At 42.1% G+C, this 17,309-nt stretch overlaps 1 protein-coding gene across 1 annotated transcript; it reads left to right on the forward strand.

The window, feature by feature from the left end:
* Nucleotides 1-345: 345 nt before the first annotated feature.
* Nucleotides 346-8,270, forward strand: LOC306705889 (solute carrier family 12 member 9-like; the record flags this gene model as incomplete). The annotated part of the gene is made up of 14 exons (XM_079172765.1): nucleotides 346-553; nucleotides 873-1,007; nucleotides 1,822-1,959; nucleotides 2,039-2,145; nucleotides 3,020-3,221; nucleotides 3,374-3,481; nucleotides 3,896-4,007; nucleotides 4,220-4,377; nucleotides 4,931-5,013; nucleotides 6,017-6,141; nucleotides 6,254-6,446; nucleotides 6,537-6,711; nucleotides 7,062-7,208; nucleotides 7,333-8,270. The coding sequence occupies 14 exons, from the start codon at nucleotides 346-348 to the stop codon at nucleotides 8,268-8,270; spliced, it is 2,829 nt and encodes a 942-aa protein (XP_079028891.1).
* Between the last annotated feature and the right edge of the window lie 9,039 nt (nucleotides 8,271-17,309).

A 17,309-nucleotide genomic window follows, 5' to 3' on the forward strand; every position in this document is an offset into this window, starting at 1 on the left:
TGCTAGTGTTTTCGTCAGATATCAACAAAGTAGCAGGTGTATTAATTAGGAAGAAGCTGTAACTGATTGGATGAGCCCAATGCAGGAGACTACGTCATTTGTTTCATTAGCAAACCCTCATTAACGACAGAAGGTGATGAACCGCGCTCGGTAAGTGAGCCGTGCGAAAGCTAATGTCAGCTACTCGATTGTCTAAACTTTGATTCGGGTGTTCGCAGGAGTCTCCGTAGACACAGATAAAGAACGGTTCCTCGACATAACGAAATACGTTTAATTACGCACGTGCAGTTGAAACTTTTCAGGTGACGTTTCTCCGTTAATTAAGTTCCCGTTAACTTGACCGCCATGTCAGAAAAAACTCCTCTTCTACATTACCGACTCACCAGCAGCAACAGTCCGCCGACGAAAGATGAGTCCACGCACAGCGGGGCCAAGGAGGGCAGAGACGGCCGACGGTCCAAGGACCCCACGGCCCGGAAGCTCGGGGTGGTGTTCGGCGTGGTCACACCTACTGTACTGGCCATGTTCAGCGTCGTGGTGTTTCTGCGGATAGGTGAGTGACGTGAGAGGAGCGCAAACAACTGTTATCTTATATATGAAAGTCTTTAAAAGAACTAAAACACAAATCTCTCAAAAAGGAAATGTCCTTCCGGTTCAATTTGAATCAGGTTGGTTGTTTGGTCAATGCTAAGTGGGTGAAATAAACTGCTTAAACCTGTCATAAAATGACTGTTTCCCAGGACACATCTTCGGGTTGGACCAGTACTGTCCAGAATCCAAAGATAACTTTATTAAACAGAAAAGCAGTGAACTCCCTGAACATCGGGTTTGAAGGTGACAGTGATTAGACAATGTTCTCCTACCTCTTGCAGGATTCGTGGTGGGTCAAGCAGGGCTCTACCAGTCCATCGCCATGTTCCTAGTGGCCTACTTCATCATCACCATGACCGTGCTGTCCATCTGTGCCATCTCCACCAACGGGGCTTTAGACGCTGGAGGGGCCTACTGTATCCTTTACTGCCGGGGTCCTCGTCCTTTTTGTACCTAAAGGCCCCACTACTGGTTGTTAAAACAAGTCTGACATCTTCCAATATGTATGATAAGAAGAAAATATACTGGGCTGTGAATGTGTTATGCCACTGCCGGGTGTAACGACCAAAATAAATATTCTGCTAACCCATCACTGCCTGCCATTATGAATGCATTTGGGTCATATTTCCTCATCACACATGTTGAAGCTTTATAGTGCAGACTGTCTCCTACATCGCTTTTTCATTTAAAAAAAAAAATAAACCCTATCCATTTTGTATCACTTAATTTGAGGGGTCACTACTAACTGATGAACGTGTGATTTGCGTTACTTGTCATTGAACTTATGCTTTGTTTAAATTCCAATGCTTTTTTTTTTTTTTTTTATGGATATGAATTATTTGGCACATTTAGATATAACATAATTAACCTTGTAAATTACCCAAAATATATATCATACCTAATTACCTTTGCGTCCCACCAGTGGATCCCGGCCCAGTGGTTGAGAGTAGCTGTGTTACCGCTGAGAGACTTGTGCTGTAGTTTAAAAGCCTCACTTGGGTGTCTGTGTGTGTGTGATTAAGCCTGACTAATGGATTGAGAGAAAAAATGTCCCCGCTCTAAATTTTGCCTCATGTTTTGCTTTATCCACCAATGGCACAGGTTCCTTCTTGGTGTAAATCTGACCCGTTGATTATCATTAACAGCCTTTTAAGGTGAAATATTGTTGTGTCCAGTCTTAGTTTACATTTATTAATGTGGAGTCTGAAATCCCTCAACTTGGATCCCCAGACATGATCAGCCGAGCCCTGGGTGCAGAGTTTGGCGGCAGCATTGGGATCATGTTTTTCTTTGCCAATGTGTGCGGCAGTGCTCTCTATGTTTTAGGTCTGGTCGAGGCTGTCATGTCTACCTTTGGCATCCCAGAGGGTAAGGGACCTTTAGTTAGTTACATCCAGGCATGTGGGTGTGTTGATGTCTTGTATTCTACTATTTGACTGTCCCTTAGAGGGTGCTGCAGCTGTTGCAGGTCCCCATCAGGTGCTGCCCTCTGGATACTGGTGGTCTCTGCTGTATGGCACTGTGTTGCTCTTCCTGTGTTTCATTGTATGCTTGGTGAGGATTCATTATTTTCATTTTACTTCATTTTTCTACTGCCTGCTCATCTTTGGCTTATACAAAGAGAGGGAGTTTTGTGATTTTATTTTTTTCTGAGAAATATTCTTTGCTAAACACACAACCATTTACGATAAAAGTCCCAGCTGGTAGCCTGTAAATGGGGATGCACCGATAAGACCTTTTCAGTCCAGATACAGAGTGTGATACCTGAGCTTTGGATATCGGTGGATACGGTGTACCAATCCAATACCAGTGTTTAGTTAATGAGCTCCATGCCTCACTGTGTGGAAGTAACAGGCATCATTCCTTTATGTGTAAGACGACATCAAGCTTGACTTAAACATTTCTTTCTTGACTGTAAAACAAGATGTAACGCATGAATACATTCATTGAGTTATTTATTATAAAAATAATAGATTTTACATCAGCAATTTGGTAACTATCTTCAAAATAAGCAGGGATTACTATCAAAGTGTAAACCTTTTTAATGCAGCAACAAATGAATTGTCCCTATTTTCTCTCCGATACCGATCTAGTTATTTGAGTCAGTGGTAGCCTGATATCTAATATTGCTGTCGGGTGCACCCCCACCCGTAAAAGTGTTATTGTTGATTACATTGCACAAATTTAAAGTATTGGATTATGAATTTAACGCTTATGAAAGTTCTCCTACTGCTGTTAAATGTGAAGAAGTGTAAAGTTTGTCCATACTGTAACCTTAGAGGAAAGGCCATAAATCATAAGAATTGCTCGTCTAGATGATTCTGTCTCTTCCAACAATGTCTCTGTTTAAATAAAGCCTCATCTTATCTATTAAGTTGTGTGAAACATAAGTCTGTAGTTAATACATTTAACTGGCTTCTCATTACAGGTCGGTACCCACATCTACGCAAAAGCCACCTTTATTATCGTCATCATAGTCACAGTAGTTTTGGCTATCGTCTTCATCAACTTTTTCATTGTGGGGCCCATTGTGGTGGTTCTGCCAGAAAGTTCTGGTCTCAACCGTACCAGAGTGAGCACCGCCAATTACACTGGCTTCCACCTCCACACCTTGAAAGGCAACCTATTGCGTGAGTAAGAAAAAACAGCCTTTATATGATATTGGCTCTTGATTTGTTAATTCAGGACTTTGATTATTTAAGCAGAGGTTACAAACATGCACTTAACATGCTGGACATCCCTGATGTGTATGAATGAACAAGCCTCCTGTCTCTCCTTCTAGCCGATTACACAGTGGACTACTCCACTGGTGCCACCATGACTTTTGCCACAGTGTTCGCTGTCATGTTCAATGGCTGCACTGGGATCATGGCAGGCTCCAACATGTCGGGTAAGTAAATTAAGATTAAGGGCAAACAAAGGGTCTTTTTTTTTTTTTTTCAAACTATTTATTCATTTTAGAAGGAAAGAACCCAGAGCTTTGTCCCAGTTCAGGGGCTGGAGCCAAAGCCCATGACGGTGAGTCCTTCAGAGGCCGAGCTAGCTAGCTGAGTCTCCCCAAATCAAAGGGTCTGAGGAGGGAGGAAAGCTACATTTCTCAGCAGCATTTGGAGAAGAGCCTTTTAATAACAATCAAGACATGTCTGCTCTAGAAATGCAGACTTTGGTGGATCCAGCCCCTGATTTTTAAAGGCAGTTCATGTGTACACATTTTCTTGCAAGGCTGAACATTTACAGAATTGTCAGGTGTTTAATAGATTATTATTTTTTATTTATGTTAAAGACGTTTTGTTGTGATTTCCAGGCGACCTGAAAAACCCCAGCTACTCCATCCCAAGAGGAACGCTCGCAGCTGTTCTGACGACTTTCATCACATACAACCTGCTTAGTCTGCTGGTTGCGTGGTCCTGTGACCGGTTAGAGACACACACTCAAACATATGAAGTAGTATTAGCACAAATAAATAACCTGCCTTAATCTATAGAAACATCACCGATACTGCTATGGAGAATTTACCATTATGAACATTCTTGCTGTCTTTTTATTTTAGAGATGGAATATCTGTTTATTTGATTTAGTGTTGTTTGTACACATGTCAAGTGCTTATAAAATGTGGTTTTATCCTTAGTCACCTCCTCCAAAAAGACTACAGTTTCCTGGGAGACATCAATATATGGCCGCCCCTAGTGACAATTGGGATTTACTCGTCCGCCATGTCTGCTGCCATGAGTAACCTGATAGGAGCCTCCAGGATCCTGTACGCCCTGTCCAAGGACTGCCTGTTTGGTGAGATTCTTGTCCTGCTGCCCAATGTTGACAATTTACTTTGCCAATTTTCCACAACATTAAGAATTTCATATGAAAGAGTTGCACATTATTATTTGTTTATTGGCAGAGTGAGGTTTAATCTGATGTGGCCTCTGACCGTATCGGTAGTAAAAAGGATTTGAATAGTAATTTAGCTTGTTTCAGTTATTATCGGGGCTAAATAGTTGATCCAGAGTATATGAAAGAATATCCAACACCAGCTGGTCTTCTACAAAGCTGAGTCAACATTTAATAATCAGCCATCTGTTGAAAGAGAGGCCTCCCATCTGAAATGTGAGAAATTGACACTTTTTATTAATTTCATCATGTCTCGTTATCCAAGTGGAGGCATGTTAATTTCAAAGCATCGTTTGACAACAGATGGCTTGCAGTGTTGACTTTCTCTGAAGAGAAAAAAAGTCCTCTCATTGTGTGTTTGGCTTGAGGACAAGTTTAGGATGAGTCAGTTGTTTATCTGCTTTAGTAGCATGAGCAATAACGGAGTGACTTTGGCCTTTGGTAATGTCTACAGGTGGTGTGCTGGCTCTGGCGAGGAAAACGTCTCTGAGTGGGAACCCCTGGGCCTCGGTGCTTGCCTCTTGGCTGCTGGTACAGGTAGGCTAGTGCACTGTATGCGAGGGGTGGTGACAGGTTTAGTTTAGTCACTCTGCTTGAGCTCTCCTAACGCTCAGTCTCTTTTCTGGCTCTCAATCCCTATACCTATACCACCTATTTACCAATATGCATTGACTGCTACCCACAAACCCTTAAACGGAATAAGATAAAAATCTAGCTGTTAAAACCCTAATTGTTTCTTTGATTGTTGTTCCCATTTTGCTTTCTGCTACATGTGTAAAAGTAACAGGAGGCGTCTATTTTAGTAATGAGAAAGATGAAGTGGACAAAGTTTGAACATTGTTGCCCTAATCTAATAATCCACAATTGCTGGAATTTCATCAACATTTTACATCATACTGTATCTTGCCACTGCTTACTTGTTTGTGTAAAAGTAGGAAATGCAGTGCTGCTCTGAGGGGAAGGTAAAAGTAAGGGCAGAGCTTGAATGGAGGCAGATAAATTAGGAACTGATTATCTACTGGATAACTGTCAGATTTGGATCTACTGGTTCTTCACCAACCAGTTTGCGGTGAAACCACTTCAGACCATTTGTCAAGTGAAGAACATTAGAAGCTTGACAGGTTTTAACAGGGAGACGGCAGGGTACTGTCCTGTTACACTAGTAAGTGAATTCCTCATTTTACTACTATGCCACTTAACACATCACATTAGCTAGATGGCAAGGTTTGTGACATCATTCCTACAAAGTCATGGGCATGTATAGTGGTAATCCAAACCAGTTAAGCTGTTCATCAAGGCGGTTTGTATTGGGGGGTACTTTTGTAGTCTAGTCATGGAGTTCTGTTTGTATACATTGTTCTCAGTAACACTAAGGTAGTGTGTGCCAAAGTTTGCACAATTTCATCGCTAGAATTATTACACATTTTAATTATCAATGTTTAGAAAATTGTAGCTGCAATCTGAATGAGATCTAAGCAGCACAAGAATCCAAATATTGATTAGACATGTAAGCCAAATTAATGTTCATTTCTTCCACTAGGTGGTGCTGTTCGCTGGTAAATTGAACACCATTGCTAGTATTGTAACCATCTTCTTCCTGTTGGTCTATGCTGCTGTGAACCTGGCCTGTTTGGCTCTCGAATGGGCTTCTGCACCAAACTTCAGGTACGGTGCAGGGTATCGGCAGGCTTTCTGTGTTGGATTTCATTTGCACAATCGTGGTTGAAAAGTCCATTTACATTCCATGTTCTGTCATTGTCTTCATTTTTTGATTCAGGCCCTCATTCCGATGCTTCACATGGCATACCTGCTGTCTGGGCATTGTTGGTTGCCTGGTCATGATGTTCCTGATCAATGCCATTTATGCATTTGCCAGCATTGCCTTCATGCTGCTGCTGTTGCTGCTTATCCACCACCTCGGTCCCATCAGCAACTGGGGCTACATCAGTCAGGCTCTTATCTTCCACCAGGTGTCACAAACAAGCCCTCTGTCTCACTGACGCACCAATACGATGCAAGTTTGCGCAAATTGTTACATCATCACATCTTTATTCACTCAGGTGCGCAAGTACCTGTTGATGTTGGATGTGCGTAAGGACCATGTGAAGTTCTGGAGGCCCCAGCTGCTGCTGATGGTGGCAAACCCTCGCAGCTGTACAAACCTCATGACTCTCATGAATGACCTGAAGAAGAGTGGCCTTTTAGTACTGGGACATGTGAAGCTGGGTTTGCTGGGTAAGAATTGTGTCATTGGTCATGCTAAAGCCAACATTTTAGTTTTGAGAGGTGGCTTTTTAAACGTTAGTAGCTATAGCCTTTGTTGATAAAGTATAGCTTGAATTCACATCAGTTCCAGTGAATTCTAATGTTGACACGTTTTCACAGTAAGGGGAAAACGTGTCAAAATGTACATGTATACGTCTTAACCCGCTAAGTATGCTTCATATCAGTCCTACTTTCACCAACATATATACTGCAGCGTTTTGCTTACACAGGGATTTGCTCATGTTGGTAACTTGCAACAAACGCATGAGGTGGTTCTCTTTCCTACACATTTGACATTTTGTGTGTCTGTGGTTCTGTAGATGGGCTGCCCTCTGATCCTCTGCCGAGCTGTTATGACTCCTGGCTTTCTCTCGTGGACCATCTAAACATCAAGGCATTTGTCAACCTTACCCTGTCGGACTCAGTCAGACACGGAGTTCAGAACCTGCTTTTCATCACAGGCTTTGGTAAGCAAGTTTATATTGCTGCTGTGAGGATATTGGTTTTCCATCATTTAACTGTGATTGTGCTGCTTACAAACCTTACAATTCTTATCCGAAATGCACATTTCATAAATCTGTTTGCATCTAGGCGGAATGAGACCAAACACACTCGTCTTGGGATTTTATGATGACTGCACCCCTCAAGACGAGCTTCAAGGTAAAATCCTCCTGTCTGCAGGACATGGCTTGGATACAGGCTCTCCGTCCATAGACCCCCGAGAGCAATGGTCTCCCTTCTTCCCTAATGTGCGCTGTGCTGAGGAACTCAAAGACCTTCCGGAAGCTGAATATGTGTCGGTGATTGCTGACGCCGTAAAAATGGGGAAGAATGTGACACTGGCTCGTTACTTCAACCAGTTCAACCGTGACGAGGTCTTGGAGTCGGGCAGAAGGATTGGGGGCCAACGAAGCGCGACGGGACCATTTGTTGACGTGTGGCCTCTGAATCTGCTTCGACCGGACAGCCGCGGATACGTCGACATCTGCTCACTGTTCCTAATGCAGCTGGCCTGCGTGCTCCAAGAATCCCGTGCCTGGAGCCAGGCAAGACTCCGCCTCTTCCTGTGTGTGGAGGCTGGTTGCAGTCTGAAGGAGAAGGAGGTCGAGAAGAAGCTCCGGGTGTTGCTGAAGAATCTAAGGATGTCAGCTCAGGTGCAGATGGTGGCATGGGACCAGGTGGTGGCGCTGCACTGGCAGAGACGAGGAGGAGCGAGTTGGAATCTGGTGGAGTCTGCGCAGAATGATGAGAGGAGGGAGAGACCAGAGGAAGCGGAGCAGGAAGATGCTATCCAAATGTTCCCCAATAATGATGCTCTGCTGACGGATGAGTATATCTGTGCTGTCAACCATCTGATTCGCACACACGGTGCCCCTCAGCCTGCTGTGCGCTTCCTGTATTTGCCCCGCCCACCAGCAGACACCAGCCGTTATCGGGCCTACTTGCACCAGGTGGACGTGTTGAGTCGAAACCTGGGCCCAACATTGCTCATTCACGGGGTCACTCCTGTGGTCACTACTGACCTCTGAATCCATCAACAAGCCTGATCTGGTATTGTTGGCCTATTGGATTGTGCCACTTGTAATACATTTTTTTGACCTGTAAATTAAACTGTCAACCACAACATAAGACCTGACCAAACCAGTTTGTGAGTCATCCCCACACTGTGCATTTATACAGTTTGTCTCCTTTATGTTATAAAGACCTTTAGGGGAAATGGATTTGATGACCTCAAGTTTACTTGAAAATGACTTGTTGTTTTAAGCTGTTTAGTCATCACTTGGAGGCGGTGCCACAGTGGTATACAAATGTAGGATTTGCACATTTTGTTGGGTGAAAGGAGGAAAAGTCCTTGCAGCTCACTTGTTAAAATCAGTTTGTATTTTGCCACACGGGGAATGGACTTGAACATTTTTGTACATGTAAATAGAAAAATGAATTAAATTGTTTAACATCACATTTAATTTCTTTGCTACAACTTATTTAAAAATAAGAGATTTACTGCAAATTGATAACGATCGGTTGGTTGTATGTATTTTACAAAGATTTTCTTTGTCCAATTGAGTATATTTCGAGCACCAATGAGGTACAGAGTCCTGGCTGTTGAATGCCTGCAGAGGGCGATGTATGCCCAGTGTCTTGGCAGTGCTGATGTGCTGTACCAAGTTTGCCTCTACAAGGCTGTTAGTGTACTGCAGTAATAGTGCCAATGCCAGATTCTAAATATCAATCTGTACTTTTAAACTCATGTAGGCTAATCAGATGTTTCACAAGTTTTCTGCATCTCAAACTAGCACCCTAGCATCACTCTGACCAGTACTGGTTAACTTGTTGCTGACAGGCTCTTATGCTGGACCTAATGACTGTCAATGTCTGAATTTACATGTTTGCGAGATGGTTAGAGGCAATTGTTCCATGTGTTTGTGTTGTAGATGGCGCAAAATAAGTTAAAAGAACAATATCAGCGATGTGTGGCGGCTTATTGTTACCGCTCCAAATGATAAATCATCTTGCTGTCAATACAGAAAATATCTGCTTATCAATGGCTCGTTTTCAATTTAGTGTTGCAAGAGGAAGTCACCTGCAGGTGTAACCAAAATTCAGTAAAAGGCCAAAGGCTTCATATATGTATAAGTGGGTACATGTGCTTTCCCATTCTTAGTCTTAGTTATGTATAACTGAGCCCATGTCGCCCCGACATATTTACTGAGCAGACGGATGATGATATAACGGGACCGACACTTTAGGATTTGACTAGTTATTGGGAGTTGGCCCAGTGATGCGTAATCCAAACAGGTATTTAAGGCCCAATCCCAATTGCCACACTCTGTTTAGGTTTATCTTTTGTCAGTGTTTGAGGGCTCTAGCAGACATTTTGAGCCCTTCATGAACACTTTCTGTAAATCTGCATTTCTGCAGACTTTGCTACTCTGCTTACTCTAACGGAAGTACCCACAATTCATAGCGTTATGTCGATAAACGCTGGTTTATTATCATGCAGAGGGGAATCTTGACATTCACCCCTAATTCTTTCACCTCCCAGTTCTGTAGAGAAAACTATTGTATGTGTACATTATGTCAACATAATCTGGTGTGTCATTCTACAAATGTAGCAGCCTCTCATCTGGGTTGGCCTTATTAGAGCGTTAGTTATAATTCATTGGAAACTACCTGAATGATGCAGTGCATCATTTGGCGTAACGTGTGGTGGACGTTGGCGAGACGGTACCTGCTGATGAAGAGCCGACGCCATCTGTGGCGTATGTCACGTTTGGTTAGAGAAAATTCCATGAGTTAGCACTTCGGAGTATTGACACCCGCCTTCATGTCACTGACATGTGGGAAGCAATGTGTTCACAGATGGAGGCAGATTGGGCTCCAAGAGCTATAAATGGATACCACGTTCACAGTCGAACAGGAAACATGAGCATCTATGATATAATGGACTGAATCTTTGTCATCTGCATAGTTTTAGAGACAAACTTTACTTTGGAAATCACAAAGAATCAATGCAGCAGATGCAGGAAGACTTGCTGAGACCGGAAAGGCGTAACGAACTGAGAATATTAAAATCACGGTGACCCTCTGCTAGGCTTGTATATGCAGGGTTTACCAGAGAACCTGTGTATTTATTAAAAATGAAATGAAATGGCCAATATAAAATGAGTATAAATAGGATTAATTCAAAGCATGTGGTTTTGGAGAAGGGAGGTGTTTTTTTTTTTACATGATAGTTTGAGTGTCTACCTAAAACAGTAGTTCAATTAGAAGGGATTAAGACATAGAAGAGCTACGTCCATTTTCAAAATGTATACATGTTATTTCTATGGTCTTAAGACAAAAAATATTAGTAAACATATAAAGTCTAACTGCTCCGTAGACAATTAATTTGGAAAGATGTTCTAGATAATCTCTACATTTGTTGTCTGACGCGTTCTGCTTTCCGCTTGTGGTCTGTGTAGTATTAACCAATCCCGTTCAAGCAGGCTTTGGTTGGATGCAGGTAAACAGTCCGTGTGGAGATCTTGGAACCCACCGGCTATTGTCTGACGAAGATTTTGATTGGTTTAAAACTAGCTTGCACACTGGCTACTTGTGAACTAAATCTGGTCGTACACATCGTCTCTAAACTCCAACTCCAGCCTCGCTTCTCAAGTTGCTCATCAGATTGTAAACAACGAGCAGTGCACGGAAAAGGAGGTCTGGGCCCGGTTATCTGCTGGCTCCATCACAACCCTAGAAATAGAATTGAACTCCCAGGCCTTGGAAATAACATATTGGAATTCTTAATTTGGGTGGTGTTCCCCTTTCATTTCCCCTTAAGTACCAATTTTGACACGGCAAAACTGCCGGCCCTTTTAATTATATTAGAACTGTCTGGGTATCTCTTCTCATCAGTATACTGTTTAGGACAAAGTGATTAACATTCTAAACCTTGCTTTTGTTTTACGAGATGGATACAAATGAATTCACCTAACCCATTCCATTCAAAAGTGCAAAAGCAATGGTGTCCATGTTTCACCATTGAAGAGGAGCTGAACAAGAGTTCAGTTCGAGGTCTGAATTTGCGCTTGTAGCCTGCTGACTAATGCCCGATTGATTTCGACTACCGTGTTGGGATTGGGATCCTCTCAGACTTGAGACATGGAAATGAGTCTGACCTGCAGGTCATCATGAAACATCCACTGATCAATAGGAGGAATTTAGCCATTAAAGGGCTATGGACATCCTGTCACAACATCAATCTGATTTAGAGGAATAAAACACTTCTCTGAACTGTTGACCTTTTGGATCGTTCAGGTCCTCCAGCGGACTGTGATCGATCAAATTGTTTAATTTAGCCACAAGATTTCTGTACTTAGCCTTTCAAATCACTTGAGAAAAATGCCTTGTGGGAAGATGTGTGCAACCGTCGTGGCATCACACTGTAGCAGACTATGGAGACGACTCAAGGCTTCTCTAATCACCGTTAGATGTAGCCAGTCAATACTTTCCCTTAACACGGCAGCGCCTCGCCCCGAATATAATATAATAGTGTTGATGCTGAAAACTTCTGCTACATTTTCAAGACATTAGGGCCTAAAAGTGGGAATGTTTGGGAGGATGTTTGCTCAATTGAGAGGGGTCTCAGTTTGGATTTTCTTGCTCCGTGACTGACAACATGTTGGCAAGCCGTGAACATAATACCAGGCTTCATACTTCCACTTTCTACACTCTGATGTATAAGCTGTCACCTGGTTTAGCTTGGCATGAAAAATAACCTGACGAATACAATTAATCGTTGGCAGACCGGCGTGGTGGCGACGGGCAACAGCTCCAATGTACCTTCTGACGAAGAGACGACGCCATCTGCTGCTTGCGTCACGTTGGCGGCAGAATTCCGCCAGTTTTAATAGAGTACTGACTGCTTCATGTCACTGACAACCTGCATGTGGGAGGGAGCGTGTTCACAGTCTGGGCTCCAAGACCTAAACAGGGAAACCACGTTCACAGGCATGCGAGTATCTGAGACTCCTGCTCGAATATTAAGGATTTAATACACAGGTCCAATGCACTTAGTACACAGGGCAACATTTCAGGGCACATGTGTTGAGTAGTTCAAAAGCAGTACCTCAGTGTGGTTATATGTTCCCTATAATTGATTGTTTTTCTGTGTGTTTTGGTGGGTTTGAGCCACGTAGTCATGCCATTAGGGTATTTCGTTCTCTAAACAGCAGAATGAGAGAAGTTGTCATTATTCTACTGACAAGACTTTGGAAATCCAAAGTACTTTTGAAAATCTGTCACATTACCGTAAAGAGAAGAGTGTAATGCATGTTGATGGACTGTCCACCCACATACTGTCATACTCTGAACTAATTACCTCGGCAGGCAACATAACCTTCAACTCTCTGTTAACAGATTGTCCAGGTTTGAGTGTCTCCATAATGCTTCATTGCTGTCCTTATGTGTCCGGTGGTATGAATTATTAATCACTAACGTCACCAAGCATGATATTGGTATGTTTCAGTCAAACTTTATTTGGATTGTCCACCTACAGATAGTTCGCAATCTGTCAATTTGTTGTTCGTTCTGTCATCATTCATGCTCAGAAAAAAAGACAATGCAGTTAAACTGTCAGACCCATTCTTTCCTCTCCGCTGAAACGTAAAATAGAAAGAGTGGGAGCGGTTCATCCCATAGCGCTTCTGTTATCTGCAGCCTGATGTGAAAGTATCCCACATCTTCTGGCAGCAGTTTATGCATCTCCACGAGTGACGTAGTTCAAAGTGCTGTTACTTTGGAAATAGCACCGCTTCATGTGAGAGTGGGAGGAAGACTGCGGTCTTTTTTATCCTGTGGGAGTGTACGCCTCTTCCTCCTACTGCACGCACAACCTCCACATATCAAGTTACTTGTGGACTTAGATAACACAGATTTATACCACTGACCTTATAGCTTTTGTCAAGATTTCAATATATGTATTTTGGGGATCTGGGGCGCCAGTTTTGTGGTATTCTACCATAAAACGGAGACGTGCCTTTGCTTGCGTCCTACTACTTTATCATAGTGTCACAGAAAACACCATACTCGTAGTTCAAAAATATCTTGAAAATAATGTAACTGAATGAAAATGTTTTGTCCCCTTTACCAGTTAGTTAGCGGGACGTCTTAAAAACAATATTTTTTAAATTATTTTCAGCAGTAAATTCAATGAAAAAGGGATTAAAGACCTAAGTGATAATTTGACAATAGTAGTACCTGACCAACAGGTACTACTGATAGCCTTGGTGCATATTTGCCGTTCCGAATGCTTTCTACTTAATCTGTGCTTGTATTTGACAATAATATACCAAATTGTATCGCTTTAATCTCTGAACACAAATTGCTAAACCATTGGATTTCCACATGACTGTATTCTCCAGACTTTTACACCATTAGATCACTTTTACATTGTGTTTATTTAATCACACGATCACATATGTGACATCCTCGACTCACTTGTTGACGCCTTCAGCATGCTGCTTGAGTGAAACTAGAAGTGCCACTGATGATCATATATGGTAGCTGTTTCATGCCGGGGATGCCCTTGTTTTCATCGAGGCCCTGATAACGACGAGGACTGCTGAGCAGACTTGCGTCACTCTCACATTTTTTTTTACTTTCGGCCATCAAACAAGGGAAACACTTGCGTTTCATCATCGTGTTTGTGAGCCCTCGATGGGTTTTCATGGATATTATTATTACTAACCCAGGGACATATTAGGATGTCTGCGTCACTGACTGTGCGTGAGGGTGGATTAGCCTGAGGCTTGTTTCCAGTGGCAATGGAAACACCTACATGTTCATTTCAGTCTGATGGTGAGTTTGAAAAACATCTAAATAAGGCACTGAATACTGTACATGCCCTTATTTAAGTAGCAGTACGTATTAGATGGCAACACTTCCAGTTTATAGCCGAACAGCAATGTCACGTAACGTATACATGTGCACATCTACATGGACATCTATTTGATCTCACATGAATGTGTGAGTGGAAGAGGATGTGACGGAGGTATGGGAGTTGAAACGCATGTGCCGCACATGCGCCACACTTCTCACCTTTTCTCTTTGCATATAAGCTCAGCCTGACTCAGAGCACGGGGCATGATAAGCTCTTCCTGCCATCTGGTGCTGGTCTGCTCCTTATGTGGAAACTTGTTATTCTGAGTATGGATCACGCTGCAGACGCCGCTCCGTCTGTCGGCCCAATGACGAAATCAAGACAACAACCGCTCTGATTGGCTTCTTTGTTTGGTTTGTGTCAGCGGTTAAAAATCACAGTATTTTCATTAGATACATGATTAAATGCTAAAAATGATTTTATATTATGCAGTGTGTCGCTTCATTAGACTTCGACCGACCCACTCACACAAATCCTGTATGTTCAGAACTTTCCTTGTGTTTTTTGTTCACAACAAGGCTAACTGTCACATTTACGGATCGGAGCAAATGAAACAAATATGTGCGTCTTGTATTAATTGGGAAGTGATGATTTCTTACATCTGGCTCTTTTCCACTGATCTGCCTGGGCCCGACGATCAGTTCATGCAAAGCGTCTCCCTAGAGCAGATGGTGTGACAGTGTCACAGCAGTGTATTTACATGTGTGAATGGAGGTCAGTGTAGTGTGAGAGATATAAATTCACACCAGTGAGTCAGGATGGGAATAAGTCTGGTTGAAGGCAAGAGATACTTGGGGTCATTTTGATTCCCGCTTTATACGTCCTACAGCAGTGGTTCTCAACATTCTTTCAAGAATACGCCCCCTCTGAAATATTTTTTTACACAAGTACCCAGCATGACATTCTTTGGTTGAAAAAAAAACGTATTTGCTGCAGCCGTTGGTAGTTAACAGCAGTAAACGGTTGCATAGAAAATAGGAATATTGAATCTTGAATGGGGTTTATCAAACTTGCCTTTACTTTTTGTTATTGAACTTGTTATAGTATCATTATTTTATAAATGATGCATTAAATGAAATCTCACGTTTTAATGAAGTTGGGCTGGGGAAGTATGGAAACTATATTTACGAATTATGGGCTGCTTTTGTCAACATTTGGCAGGGTTTTGAAAATATTGTGAGAAACAATATTACCAACTAAGTTATAGTTTTAGAGTAAAACACAGATACAAAATCACTCACTTATAATATTTACACATTTAATTTAATTTAATATATCTAATTGACATGAGTTGTATTCAATCATTAAAGACGGAGGACTTACTTACCTCGACGTCTTCATCACTGACATTGACATGAGAATTTGTATTTGGTTTTTGCCTTTTTATCTAACATTTCGTCTTTGGTTAGCCTATGTGATGCTGTATGAAGCTTTGTGTGTAATGGTTTTACGATGTGGGTTTCTTGCGACACTGGTGACTCTAAATCACAGCAAGGTTCTGGGCTGATATAAAGCAGTAGATAGAGTGGTGAGCCATTTTGAACCAATAAAATGCAGAATTTTTTATCCATTTGGAAATAAATATCAATACTAACACCAGCATTGATGTTTTTAATCCTCTTTTGTGTGAAACACTTAATAATGCTTTGGAAAGTGCCAGATAAATAGTTTTTTTATGGGTGGAATATGAGGCAGGCCTGCATGGTGGCTCAGTGGTTAAGGATTTGAATCCAGCTGACCAGACAGGCCTTTCTGTGTGGAAAGATGGTCTCCACTGTTGGCTTCCATCAGGTGCTCCTGTTTCCTCACACTCTCTACAAATGCAGGTCAATTGGAGACTCCATAATATCTGTCTGCATGTGTAAGCTGTATGATGGACTGGCCACCCGTTCAGGGTGTTCCCTGCCTCTCGCCCAATGTGAGCCGGAACACAAGTGGTTTTGAAAAAGGATGGAGGGCCAATAGGAAGAGAGATGTATACTGATATCATTTGAATGCAAGTTGCAGAAGTTATCATTGATTTGCATCATTAAATAATATTCCACCTAATACTGACACAGATACTCCTCTGGAAATTGAAGTTTGCTTCTTCTTGAAGAACTGTGTCCGTGTTTACGAGCTTTTAATTCACATTTTTAATTTGCAGTAATTGCAGTGGATGAAGCAGATTGACAAAATAAGGGCTGACAGCGCTGATCTGACGAATACAACATCAGGTATAGATCTCGATATTGTTGAAAAGAGAGGAAAAAATAGATTGTTATCACTGGTCACATGATTCATTTAAAACATATAGTCTGTTTTGTTCGAGGCTTTCAGTGTCTCAGTATCATTTTACTGACATTCCACTAAACACATTTCAGTCTTGTCACTCAGGCAGCATTTGACACATGTTGCAAACAGAGGACATGAAGTAAAGATGTCACCAAATGAATACAGACACAAACCACTCAATATGATAAAATGAGGAGATTTAAAAATGATGAAGTCCGTCACGCAGTGTCAGACTTAAACTGGAGTAATGAGTGTTGGCATTGGTCACCAAACCTTTGGCATTTCTGATGTCGGCTTTTCCTCGTGTGACGCTCCCGTTGGGCAGATCTGTAAATGGCCTTGTTGAAAGCTGCGAGTTTGACTGTGTGTGTGCACAACATGTGTGCATGTAATGTTTAAAAAGGGAGGAGAATTATTCACAGCAGACGATTGCAGCTGACTGAAGGGGAAAAGCTTAAAGTGTCATGAGCCTCGGTGTTGATGCAAAAATCCTTGACGAACTTATGTCCAATGTTGTCTCTCCTTATAGTTTTCCTAAACATTGTGTAGTATCATGGTCATATGCTCTGAGGAGCTCATCCTCCCCTACATCTGTTTACAGTGTTGTTCAGCTATTTCATGCAGAATAAGATAAAAGCCACGTCATAGCAAGCCTTCTATTACTCATAGTGGACCATGTAACAGGGAGATATCATCAGCCAACATATTGTTCCTCCTGAACATCCACAGACCGCTGACCGAGACGTTTTTGTTGCACAGACGTTTTGGCAGGCGCTGCTACTCAGAGTCTGGTCCAAAGTTAAGGAGCTGACTGCCAATGTGCCTGATATTGATGAAGTCCAAGAGTTCACACAAGTAACCAGCTACAGGT

Source organism: Pholis gunnellus, assembly GCF_910591455.1.
Source record: "Pholis gunnellus genome assembly, chromosome: 14".
Lineage (NCBI taxonomy): Eukaryota > Metazoa > Chordata > Actinopteri > Perciformes > Pholidae > Pholis > Pholis gunnellus.